The sequence below is a fragment of the Pinus tabuliformis genome, chromosome 4_1 (genome assembly GCF_031772625.1).
Source record: "Pinus tabuliformis cultivar Carrire ecotype Pingquan chromosome 4_1, CPIR1, whole genome shotgun sequence".
Classification (NCBI taxonomy): Eukaryota; Viridiplantae; Streptophyta; class Pinopsida; order Pinales; family Pinaceae; genus Pinus; species Pinus tabuliformis.
In genome coordinates, this window is record NC_142303.1 from 170,445,339 (window position 1) to 170,458,443 (window position 13,105).

Consider the following 13,105-nt stretch of genomic DNA (forward strand, 5'->3'; position numbering starts at 1 on the left):
TTGTGACTTCTTATGAGGAAGCAAATGTTCTTCACCATTAGACCCACTTAACCATTAACGCCTATCCCTTAAATAACTCATCTCTTAACTTCCAATTCATATGCTTTTCTTCCACATAGATGGATTTAATTATATCTAGTGAACATAAATATATCTAGTAACTTAGTCTTTTATGATCTCTCTCTCTCTCTCTCTCTCCACCCCCCTCCCCCATAGGAAAACCTCATGGAAAACCCTTTGAATAAGTCTTTTTTGATCTCTCTCTCTCTCTCTCTCTACACCCCCCTCCCCCATAGGAAACCCTCATGGAAAACCCTTTGAATACTTCTTGGTGATCCATAGATGGTAAATCGACCAAACTATCAACCTTGATTATGAAACCTAACCTTGTGTTGATTAAGAGAGTTAGACTCATAACCTTCCCAACTTTGAGGAATAAATAAGAAATCTCACATCTAACTCATGACCACTTGAGCTAACCCTTGAGTCTTGTTATTTACTATTCTTAATAATAATTGTGTCAAGAGGCACTCTCCAGTCTAGTATGGAAGAGATGTTGTAAGATTATGTTATGTTATGTAAACATTTTGATTCCGTCAAATTAAATAACAAAAAAAATTAAAAATAAATAAAATAAATAATTAAATTATTAATGAAACCTTTTGAACAGGTCAAATTACATAAAAATAAAATAAAATAAAATAAAAGAAATTAATATTAAGATTTCTCAATATTCAAGTATGGATCATAGAAGCCTGAATTTGAAAATTAATAATTACAATTATCAATTATTAATAATAAAACCAGTGTAGATGAATCTTAACTCCGGATCTACCAAACTCCAAAAGGGATCAAATCTTTAAGGTGCAAACTTCTTTTAGAGTGAAAAGAGATTTGATCCCTCTAGACACTTGATTGATCTTGAGTTAAGATGAATCTAGGCTAATTTAATTTTAAAGTCATAGTCAAACCAAAAAACCCTTTTTGAAATCAGGAAAAACCCACTTTTTATAATGATTTGACTTCATATCTATAAAACTAAAATATTATACCACTTCATATAAACCATATTCATATTTTATAATTCAAAATAACTTTTTTAATTTTTCTTTAATATCAAAATATTTATGATCAACTCAACTAAGAGTCCAAAGGCCAACTTGCATTACACAACTTTAACTCATTTAATGAAATAGACCATTAAAACCATTTTTCTTTAAAAAGATTCTTATAAACAGGAAGTTACACCAGCACATGTAAACCATTTAAACCTCAACCTCGTTAAAAACAAAAAAGGAAATTGCTTTATTTATGGAGGAGTCATTTCGTAGAAGGGTGAAGAACAATTAAAATAAATAAAATAAATAATTAAATAATTAATTAAATTTTTTGACCCGGTCAATATATATAAAAATAAAATAAAATAAAATAAATAAAATTAATACTAAGATTTTTCAATATTTCAAATATGGATCATAGAAGCTTGAATTTGAAAATTAATAATTATAATTATCAATTATTAATAGTAAAACTAGTTTAGATGAAACTTAACTCGAGATCTACCAAATTCCAAAAGGGATCAAATCTTTAAAGTGCAAACTTCTTTTAAAGTGAAAAGAGATTTGATCCCTCTTCGGGTTTTGATTGATCCCCAGTTAAGATGAATCTAGGCTAATTTAATTTTAAAGTCATAGTCAAAGCAAAAAAACCTTTTTGAAATCAGGAAAGACCCACTTTTTATAATGATTTGACTTCATATCTATAAAACTAAAATATTATACCACTTCATATAAATCATATTCATATTTTATAATTCCAAATAACCTTTTTAATTTTTCTTTAAGATATTTATGATCAACTCAACTAAGAGTCCAAAGGCTAACTTACACTACACAACTTTCACTCATTTAATAAAAAAGACCATTAAAACCATTTTTCTTTAAAGCGATTCTTATAAACACGAAGTTACACGACCACATGTAAAACATTTAAACCTCAACCTCGCTAAAAACAAAAAAAAAGAAATTGCTTTAAAACCTCAACCTTGCTAAAAACCAAAAAAAAGAAATTGCTTTATTGATGGAGGAGTCCGTTTGTAGAAGGGCGAAGAACAATTAAAAATAAATAAATAAATTACTAATTAAATTTTTTGACCTAGTCAATTTACATAAAAATAAAATAAAATAAAATAAATAAAATAAATATTAAGATTTCTCAATATTTAAAGTATTGATTATAAAAGTTTGAATTTGAAAATTAATAATTATAATTATTAATTATTAATAATAAAACCATGAAACTAGATCTACCAAACCCAAAAAGGGATCAAATTTTTAAAGTGCAAATTTCTTTTAAAATAAAAAGAAATTTGATCTCTCTGGACACTTGATTGATTCCCCGTTAAGATAAATCTAGACTAATTTAATTTTTAAATCATATTCACACTAAAAAAATCTCTTTTTAAAATGATAAAATACCTATTTTTATAATAATTTGACTTTATATCTATAAAACTAAAATATTATACCACTTCATATAAACCATATTCATATTTTATAATTCCAAATAACCTTTTTAATTTTTCGTTAATATCAAAATATTTATGATCCGCTCAATAAGAGTCCGAACAACTTGCACTACCCAACTTTCACTCATTGCAAAAAAAAATTCATTAAAACCATTTTTTTTAAAACAATTCTTATAAACACGAAGTTACACGAGCACAGGTAAACCATTTACACCTCAACCTCGTTAAAAACAAAAAAAAAAAAAGAAAAAGAAAGGGAAATTGCGTTATTTATGGAGGAGTCCTTTCGTCGCAGGGTGAAGAACCCAAAACCAAAAAAACATTTGGACGGTTTTCCAAAGCACTAGGGATGGAAATTAATTAGGCATGAGCCCTAGCTTGGATATACACGTGATAATGTGTGACCCACTTTAGTTAAAGACCCCCATTAGCCCCGACCGAAATTACGGTGCGCGTTGGCATTGAGGATGTGTTCGTATAAGGGGCTAAAGGGGAGGAAGCAAAAATCAAAGGGGGGAGAACACATGTACATAGGAAATTGGATTTGGATGGATCCATGAAAAATTATTGATTGAAAAACATGGATCCATTCACTCTCCCTGCTACCAAAACACATGCAGAACGAAGAAGATGTTGATGGCCCAATTCTAATAAATAATATATACAGTAAGAGCTTCTCTATGTCCCATTTCCTTCTCCTCCAAGCTTTAAATATTCCATTTTATATAGCAACATGGTTGATTGGCAGTGGATGTGATGTGATATTGAATTATCAGGTGCTTTAAGCTGTGCGCTATCTTATGCTTTGTGCGTGTTTTTTTCAAAATGGTATTTGTTTATAGCAGAGCTGCTTGCATTCTTGTCATGATATCCTAGGGCTTACTTATTACATTGCCATTGATGATTGGCCTCGTCGTACGGTGAGGTTCTATGTTTAGTCTAGTTGATAAGTTAAATCCTCAGGTATTCCCACAATTGTCAAGTTTTTAGGTGGTTTAAGATTTTGGGTGGGCTTCAAATTTTGGGTTTTTAAAAAGAACAGTGCTGAATTCGAATCACGAACTAAGAAAATTTAGGGTTTTTTACCATGTCCAACGTAGATGATTTAGGATGCAGATCGTCGTGTATAGAATGTCCTCTATGATTGTGCCAGCACCTCGATCAACTTGGGAGCCTGGCTTGTAACTTGAAAACTATCATCTATTTGGCTAGCCCTTGTGGTTCAGAAAAATAGATGATACGCTTGGAGGGGACGTTCTCTCACATTTTTGTGTCAATTTCGAACGTTCTACTGTACCATGCACCAAAAATATCGGAATAAACACACAATTCTTTTTCCTTGGGGTGACAGAAGATCTGTTATTTCATAGGTAGGGGGCTAAAAAGATATGAAAAATGCAAATGGGATTGTGGTTTAGTGGTGAAGACGGTGGTATGTTAGGTCATCCACCAAGATTCAATTCCCTCAAAGGCATGCATAAGCGGTTGGAGCCAGGTGTAAGTCATAGGTGATTTTGACAGAAAAGTACACCCTGTTGCAGCTGCATAGTTGATGGAAGTGTTGGTATTGATTGTTGGGTCCATTTCTATGCAAGCAGTCAACTGTGGTGCATAATGTCTCCGGGCTAGTTTTCATGATTTATAATTTCATACCAAATTCTTTCAAGTTTGAGTAGACTCCCTAGTGTGGCTTTGCTCTTATAGGAGACCAAGTTGAGTCAGCTTCATTCCTGGACCGGTTCAGCCTTGAGTTGTACTTAGGACCTTCGTTTGCACGTATGACTTGGATTCTGGGGTCAAAGGCAAGTCAGGTTGACTTAGGGAGACTCTGTCATTTTCCTACACAGGAACGCTTATTTTCCTTGCTTTTCTAACTCAGCTCCACAACAAATCACAAGGAGACCTATCAGTCACTTAAAACCCATAGCATTTTGAAATGATTTAATATCCATAAATTTGGATTATATGGATGTTACAAACTTCCTAATGGTTAGGAATATGTGTTTCCTCTTATAAGGCCAGCAGTTCAAGTCCAGAGTGGGGTAGGGTATGTACACCTCCAGAGACTTTAGCCGCATGGAGGGCTTCCTTTGTCCCACAAACAAGGGTTCACCTATTTGGTGTCTGGCTTGACTGTGACTTTAAAATTAGATTATTATTATTTAAAATTTTGAGTATTTTTTATTATTATCTTTGGAGTCAATTTCTTTGAGCCGAGAGGCTCATTCTACAACCCAGTACGATGGCGATGTGTAAGTTTGTCTGTCCATCCGTGCTCAACATTTGTGAACTAAAAATAAACTACTCTCTAAATAGAAAAGTAATGTTAACTAATTTATGTGGATATCAATTTATTTACACATTGTATTTTGCACTCTAAAAGAAGTTTTTACTTGAAAAAATTTGATCCCTTCGGCTCATGTTAAATCTGGAGTTAGATGGATCTAGGCTGGTTATTATCTTTAGAGTCAACTTCTAAGTTTTATCTCAATTCTAAGTCAATTCCACTTCTAAGTTTTATCTCAATTCTAAGTCAACTCCAAAGCTTTCCCAGAGTCCGAGTCAACTTATATACTCTTCAGCCTGCCCAAATCGTTATTGGAGTAGAGTATGGGAACTTTGGTTGCAATGGTTCACTTTGAGCATAAGAATGAAACACTTGAAAAAGGGTCTTAATCATCAATTTAGGCTTCAATAAACTGGGCTCTAGCATTTGTTGATTTGGGAAGGGAAACTGCTTTTCATCCAAATTATTTCCACAATTTTGTGCTAGTAAATTGCAAGGGTCTCATGTCTTCAAAAGAAAGAAGAGTAGACTGTCCTAAATTCTAATTACTTCTTGAAGTCCGAATGATCCTAATAGATCAGTTTCATGTAGAACAATTCATACAATTATTCACCACATATCTAACCACCCAATATTGAGTAATTTTTTGGGGCCAGGTGCATGTTTTGGGTGATTTTTGACAGAAATGCACCCCCATATCATGCTAACTTAGTCGAATGAAAGTGCTTGTGTTGAGTGGTTTGCCTCTTCGGAGCCATTTTGCTTGCACAAGTGAGCCACTTGCAGGGCCTGACTTCTTCAGGCCAGTTATAATGCTTCTCGTCGAGCTGAAAAGGAAGCACTTTCAAGAAAAAATTAAATACTCAATTATTGATTGAGGCTTCAATAAATTGGGTTCTAACATCTGCTGATTCGAGGAGGTAAACCACTTTTCATCTGAATTAATTTTCACAAGTTTGTACTAGCAAAGTACAAGGGTCTTACATTTTCAAAAAAAGTACTGTTCTAATGACTTCTTGAAGTTTAAATCAGTTTCATGCAGAACAAATCACAGTTAGTCAAAGCAAATTTAACCACCCTTTATTGAATAGCTATCTGATCAGGGTCAATTGAAGATTGTGGCACAATATAACAAAGTATGAACCAGCATTGGAATTCAAATGTCCAGGACAAGCATCAGCTTCATTCTGATTGTTTGCATGCTTTAAATGTTAGTCAACTTAGGTGCCTGTTTGATTTGTTTGAATCCATTCCAAAACCTATTGTCGTGGGAAAGTTCTGCCCTGTTATCATGACTCAGTTATCGTCACTATTTGATGCAACTATCATGGAACCTTGATCCAGTGCCTTTCTTCTTTTTTAACATGCTTGAGATCAGAATCTTTGTCTGTTGGTTCCTCCTAGGGAAAGTGACTGTTGCATTGCCTCCAGAGTCATCACGATTTATAGCTTTTCAGTTGTTAGAATGGCATAAAAATCAGAATCACTGCGTTCAAGACTTAGAATGCTGATCTAAGTGAAGAAATCTCTGGTGCATTGTTCCAGCCCTTTTGCATGGAAAGATATTTGTTTGTTGACTTTAAGAAATAACGGGAAAGGAAAATTAAGGATTTTCGATTTTGTAATGTTCTTATGTTTGTGTGTTGGTTTGGTAATGGTTGTAGGGCTGATGCGAAATCAGAATCTAGTATAACTTTTATTATAATAGATAATGTGTAAGCAATTTACTACATGATTATGTGAATAATCATCATTTTCATCATTTTATCTTTCATGTGATCACATACTGTTGCGTGCTGTCTCGTAGAACTCTAGAGTCTAAATACAATATCTTTGCTCAAAAGATAGTGGCCATTTACGGTGCTCCCAACACTGTGAAGCTCATCCTACAGCTTGAGTTCTTGATACACTTTTTATACTTCAATTCTGAGCTTTTGTATTCTGCATTTAGGATTGAAAAATAAAAGCTATGTATAACTATTTTAGCACTTGTTTTCTTAGCAGTTTCATATATTTTGGTTACTATGCATGTTCAGAAAATTTGGTTCATATCCAGACTCCAGAGAAGTACAGTACTGTGCACACATGGTTGACTAGTTTCTTTCCTTTATATATTGACTGATAAATTATCGGAGTTGGTGCTATTATTTTGTCTATCGATGATTTTGTGTTTTCTTGATTGTGGTTTAGGGAAGCAAAGCAAGATCAAAACCAGGTCAGGAGAGGGAAACATTTTGGATTTGAACTTTAAGGTCCATGAGTTTCAAAGAAACATGGAAGTCACCCTCAGTCTAGAAAACCATAATAATGGAGATCCTGACAATTGTCTCCGAGAACCAGAAAATGAGCACTTGTCAGGGATCCACAACATAGTTCATCCAGTCAAAGCTGAAGATAGAAAACAAAATGATGTAACAGCTCTTTGGGTGAAGGTTTGCACGATTAATCATTCATGGCATCCCATGTGTTATGAAGTAATTTATGGCAATTTACTATTAAGTTTTTAGTGGTTCTTACAATTTTTATGTTGAGAAAGCTCAATATGGCATATGTATATATATATGTGTGCGTGTATTTCTCCGTTTATATTGATCTATAGTTTCTACTGTAGAGTGAGCTTCTTTACAACCTAATACAATACATACACTAGACATTTCACTCCCTTTATGTTGATCTTAGAGTTTCTTCTGCAGAGAGAACTTCTTTACAACTTAAAAGTCTGATTCATGCATGGCAACAAAATCTTTATATTTGTTTTCAGAAACTATGATTTTCAGCTCTTATTTGACATGAGGTAATGCCTTGCGTGCCATAAAACTAATAATTCAACAGTTTCAAGACTTTCTATATGCAAAGTTTCTTGATGAATTTAATAAGAAATGTTCAAATCCTAAATACACCTGAAGCATCTGTTATAATTAAATGTTCTGATTATAATGTTCAGCATATTCAATTGTTGTCATCATATACATAGAAATATTTGCTTTCAACCTGGAGCCATTGCAAGGGATTGTTTTCGCCTTCTGTTGTCAGTATTCCATTAATATGTCTTTGATGCAGAGTATTACAATTTTTTAACCCCAATGATATCTTTGCTAAAGAAACCTAGTAATTATGGAAACATGTCCATTATTGCAGTAGACTTGTTCACTATTAAATATAATCTAATCTTTTCCCCTCTCTAATTAAAATTGCTGTTGGTGTTGAAATGTGTCTTGTAGTCATAGTCCAGTATATTTGTGTTGTACTTGCTTTAATATTTATTTTAAATACATTCTGAATATGATGCTTTAAAGGATACTAGTATAGGCTAAAAGTTTTGCTGTTGGTGTTGGTCTAGTGGAGGGGTAGGTGGCAGCCAGGGATACAATGCTCTAGTGATGACTGCCCTTCAGAAACTTTGAGAGCAAAGCCTACTTACGAGCGCAAACAGTATATTGTAGTTTACTTTCCCCACACTCGTAGTCATTGTTGGGCGGATTCACAGCTTGTTTGTCCTATTACTGAGAAACCAGAACCCCTTGCATATGGTACACATGCAAGTGGATTTGAAATAGTGAAGGACTTGTGCATACCAAGGCGGTATATGATGCAAACTCTAGCAGTTGCCATGCTTGATGTTAGCGATCAACTTCATATTGAGGTTAGATATCTCTTGTGTACAGTTCATGCTTTTCCTTTCTATGTAAATGCAGTTGATTATGGCTCATAATCATTTCCCATTGTCTCTGTTACTTATTCAGGCGGTGGTAGAAAGTGCACGAGATGTGAATGCATGGAGAGAATTTGCAAGGGAGGCGGGTCACTGCAAAAACTACTCTGATTTAGGGAGGATGTTGGTCAAGCTTCATAGTGTAATTTCTCAACATCTATACTATATAGCTGTGAATCATTTTTGAATAGGTGCTTGTTGATGTATGTTCCTCATATTTTCTGTCCTTATTGAATTTATATTCACCTCTTGATATTTATCTGCTTTTCTCTTATTCTCTCAACACAACTATACCTTTGTGTTCCATGTTGGGTTAGATTACGTCCGATGGATTACTTTATCTATTTTAGAATATATGTTTTTGTATTAAAAAATGGAGTAAGGCAGTGCTAGATAAAACAGGCTTCTCTTATAAAACTATAAGGGGCAAATCTCATTTATAGTTCCTAGGATAAGATTGCTTCCATAAATAACAAAGTTGTTGAATTTAGGGCATATGCTAAAAGACAGACGCAGAGGCTGTAAAACAAGGCTCAAAGTCATGAGCTTAACATGCCACTTGCGGGAATTGAACTTGGGTGGGGAGGATGACAATCATTCCTTCCAACCACTAGAGATAAATCCAATTGGCATTACTCTCATGCCTTTACATCATGCTTCATCACAAATTTTAATACCCCTAAGTGGTTATCATGATTTAGCCACCTAGCCTTTAACCTTAACCTGAAATATGACATTGGTCACACGACACTGATATAAAGTGATCATTATACAGGTCATTTGAATTCCCAGTTAAAATTTTATTAAGGTGTCAATACTCCAAAACCCTTCTTGAACATGGAAATAATATTTTTTGATTATCTACCGCCCCGCAATGTGATAGATCAAAATACACAAAAGGAACTATACAAACTAAAAGATGAAGCCAATTTCAAGACTGCATATGGGTCCACCACCATCCACTGAGGCACTTGGGTAGCTGGCCATAGAGCTTGCTGGTTCTTTAGGATGGTAACCTTGTTATGTGATGTTTCTTCAGCTTCTCTTCATCTGCCGATTTGGGTCTCTTCATTGGTGCTTCATCATACTATCACCTTCTTCATTTCAACTCCAATTCTACAAACAATCTTTCAACACTATAAGATTGCCATCACTGTCATGCATCCTTTTCTATGTTTGCAGTAACAGCTAGATTTTATATTAAAATTGCCCTGTCTGAATAGTACTGTGAGGGTTTACAAAATGGTACAAGGCCTAGTAAACCAAAAGTCTTCCCTTGCATATAATCCATCAGAAAAAGAGCTAAAACTGTTTGTCCAATACCACTTGGAAGTGGCTCCATAGGTGTACTGTGCTATGCTGTTGGGAGTGGGAAGTGCAATTTTCAAAAAGCTTCTGAGAGTAGAGCATTCCAGGATTGGTTTTTAAATAATACATATTTCAATATATTTTATTTTAATATTTTTCGATCCATAAATGTTCAAAAAAGAATGCCAAATAAGCTGCAGAAAACATGAAAACATAGATTTAACTACTGTATTAATGATGATCATTAAAACATTAACCATTTAGTAAATATATAACATCAATCATCTAGCAGTTATAACTGATAAGTTATAACATTGTCATTGAATAGTCAATCATCAACTGCAACATCAATCTTCAAGTTTGACATTTAACTTTTGCCATCAACAAACCATCAAAAATAACATCAACCACAAAATGAAACAGAACATCATATTCATTCAATCACAAAATGAAACAGAACATCATATTCATTCAACTACGAAATGAAACAGAGCATCATATTTAGTACTAAAGAGTTGTATGATGCATTCAAATAGTTTTGAAGGTAGGTTCAAAGTTTAAAGTTTAAACTTAAATTATAATATTGTTCACAAAATATGCCATAGTAAAGAAAAAGTACTAGGTTCTAGAGACTAAATTCTAAACAAGAAAAAGATAATTAAATCTAGTATCTATTAAGCTTTCTTCCTGCCACGAGAAACTTCTAGTTTCTTTTCCTCCAATCTATGAACAAGAGGAGTAGGTTTAAGTGGTCGTGGAACACGAATAATAGCTACATGGTCCCCATACAATGTTAGATGTGAAGATAAAGGCAAAACTTCTGTGTTTATAAATCTACTAGTAGATGGGGGTGGCATATTTGTTGAATTTTCAACAAGGTGAGCAGTATAAAAACAATTTTCTGATCTGATAATTACTATCCAATGATCGTCAATCAATTTATCTCATGTCACTGGTTTCATTGAGCAATTATACACAGAAAATATCAACAATAAATGCAGCGGAAACAGTGAAGATTGTAGAAAGATAGCCATGCAAAATAGAGGCAATATTTTTACCCTAGGAAACCCAACCATGAGAGAAAACCCAACAACTTTTTTTTTAGGAGAAATCGTTCCTCAGCAAGGTTTATAAATCAACAATTTTGTCTAGAAATCTGTGCCAATATCCAAGTCAAACCTGTTCAAATTTCGGCTAGTCAATGCTGGTCAAACCAGTCAAACATATCAGAAATCAATGCTGGTAAACATTCTGGTCAAATAGGCCTACGGTCCCTGCAGCCTGCGGCTCCTCTCTCTTGCTCGGTCAAAACAGTGAATTCGTCCTCCTTTATCCACAACATGCGTCTGTCCAAGAGACCTTAAAAATATGAAGAAGAAACTTGGTGGAGAAAATGAAATGTCACATCAATTAGATATACTAGTTGAATGGGGTAAATTATCTCAAGGGTCACACCCTTTCATGCGGCTGGGCTGATGTGGAAAATTTGAATGATCTGCATCCTTTCCCAGTTTACAAATTTTGCAAGTGTGTTTCAAACCCAACCCACATGTTTTGATATGCTGATATAAATTTTTATGCATTCATTTGCAACATTTAAAGAGTGCTTCTACTAATTCTTTTTGCACAACTGATATTATAAAAATAACAAACACACTCACTTTTAGACACTATAATTTTTTGGTGAAGATGACTGGAAAAACCCCACTATTGGGGAAAGCCAGTCTTCTGAAGGGAGGCTTTATTTCTGCTTCTCAAAGGAAATTTTACAACAAAATTATAAGGTGAGTTTAAACTTATTTCTTCCCTTTAGCTGCTTCTCTGAGGTTTCTTTAACACTGAAATTTCTGGGACTGATATTTTATCTTCACACAGTTTCTCTCATACAGTGAAAAATACGCCCTCCTTTTAGCTTACAGTGCATAGGGAATTTGATGTAAGCAACAATTAACACTTCAAAACTGTGGCACACATCTCTCTGCTAGATTTAGGACCAATGTTTTAAAACTCTGATTCCGACACCGACTCGGCCGAGGGTTGAGTTCGACTCCGACTCTAACTCGATATCGATTCGGCCGGCTCGATTTCAATGGCTCGGTCGTTGTAAAAAATACATTAAATATTTTATTTATTTATTTATAAAAAAACATAATTTTAAAGATTTTCATTCATGTTTCCAAATACACAGCATTAGAATATAGATGGAAGACAACATATGATCAAAGTAGGCTCATGAATATATCCATTATATCAAAATGGCACCCAGTGCGCTGTCCAATACATACATGATCAAAGATTCAAAACAAAAACACATAACCAAGGAGAGGCTAGAAATGGCCTCTACAACAAAAGTAAACTGTGACCAGTACTACTGGCTAGCAGTTACTGCAAGAGGAGCCAAGATCATGTGGATCAATCTCTGGATCATCTTCAGAGTCAGACAGGGGGCCCCATGGCTCCTCATCATCATCATCTCCAACTGCAACTATAGAAGTGGTAGCACTAGCAGGCTGTGCAACAGATGCAAGCTGAGATAGACGAGATATGCGGCTGCGCTTCTGTCGTGGCTGAGCAGAGGAAGCGCCTGCAACTGGAGGACTTGCTCGCTGTGAGGCTGAGGCTGGTACAAGTGAGTCAGGATCTGCGTTCAACTGAACATCATGTTCGAGTGATGCCTCCCCCTGTAAATCCAAATCAAGGTCCTCATCAGTATCAAACTCTGCTGGATGACTCTCTACTACCCAATCTGATGTTGGATCAATGTCTTACAACACAATGGGATCTGAATCCGGTCTTTTGTTAGCAATTGGTTGCGTCTGAGCCAGAGGTTGTATTGGACATAGACTAGATCATTTAACTGTTTTTGATCCAAACTGTTTCTCTTCTTTGTGTGAATCCTCTCAAAGAGAGACCAATTGCACTCACACCCAGTAGCACTGCAAGTTTGACTGAAAATATGAATTGCAAACTTCTGCAATTCAGGACAATGGCTACCAAAAGCCTCCCACCATTGTGCTGCAAAAAACATAGGAGTGTAATGAGTTAGCTCAACAAAATTACAAATTATATCCAACTTTCAAATTATAAATGATTTAAGAAAATTTAAAAAAACTATTAAGAATTTCAAAATTGAAATTTTTGTTTCCCTGGCTCATCTATTTCTCTTGCAATCTTTGCTAGGTTCTTCCCAAAGGTACCCGAGGCATTGGTGAAGGTCGTGACCTGTCGGTGTATCTCCAGCTGATCAGACTCCAATGGGATCATGCGATCA

At 34.7% G+C, this 13,105-nt stretch overlaps 1 protein-coding gene across 3 annotated transcripts in view; it reads left to right on the forward strand.

The window, feature by feature from the left end:
• Positions 1 to 2,841: 2,841 nt before the first annotated feature.
• SUVR5 (histone-lysine N-methyltransferase SUVR5) overlaps positions 2,842 to 13,105 on the forward strand; it is an 86,368-nt gene continuing 76,104 nt past the window's right edge. Inside the window, exons 1-4 of one of the 3 annotated variants that reach the window (XM_089419395.1) lie at positions 2,842 to 3,193; positions 7,005 to 7,246; positions 8,155 to 8,457; positions 8,558 to 8,668. In XM_089419395.1, coding sequence (XP_089275521.1) covers positions 3,142 to 3,193; positions 7,005 to 7,246; positions 8,155 to 8,457; positions 8,558 to 8,668 — 708 coding nt within the window. In that variant the 5' untranslated portion in view covers positions 2,842 to 3,141. Of the gene's footprint in view, positions 3,304 to 7,004; positions 7,247 to 8,154; positions 8,458 to 8,557; positions 8,669 to 13,105 lie in introns of all 3 variants that reach the window. The other 2 variants (XM_089419397.1, XM_089419396.1) reach the window with 2 other exon arrangements.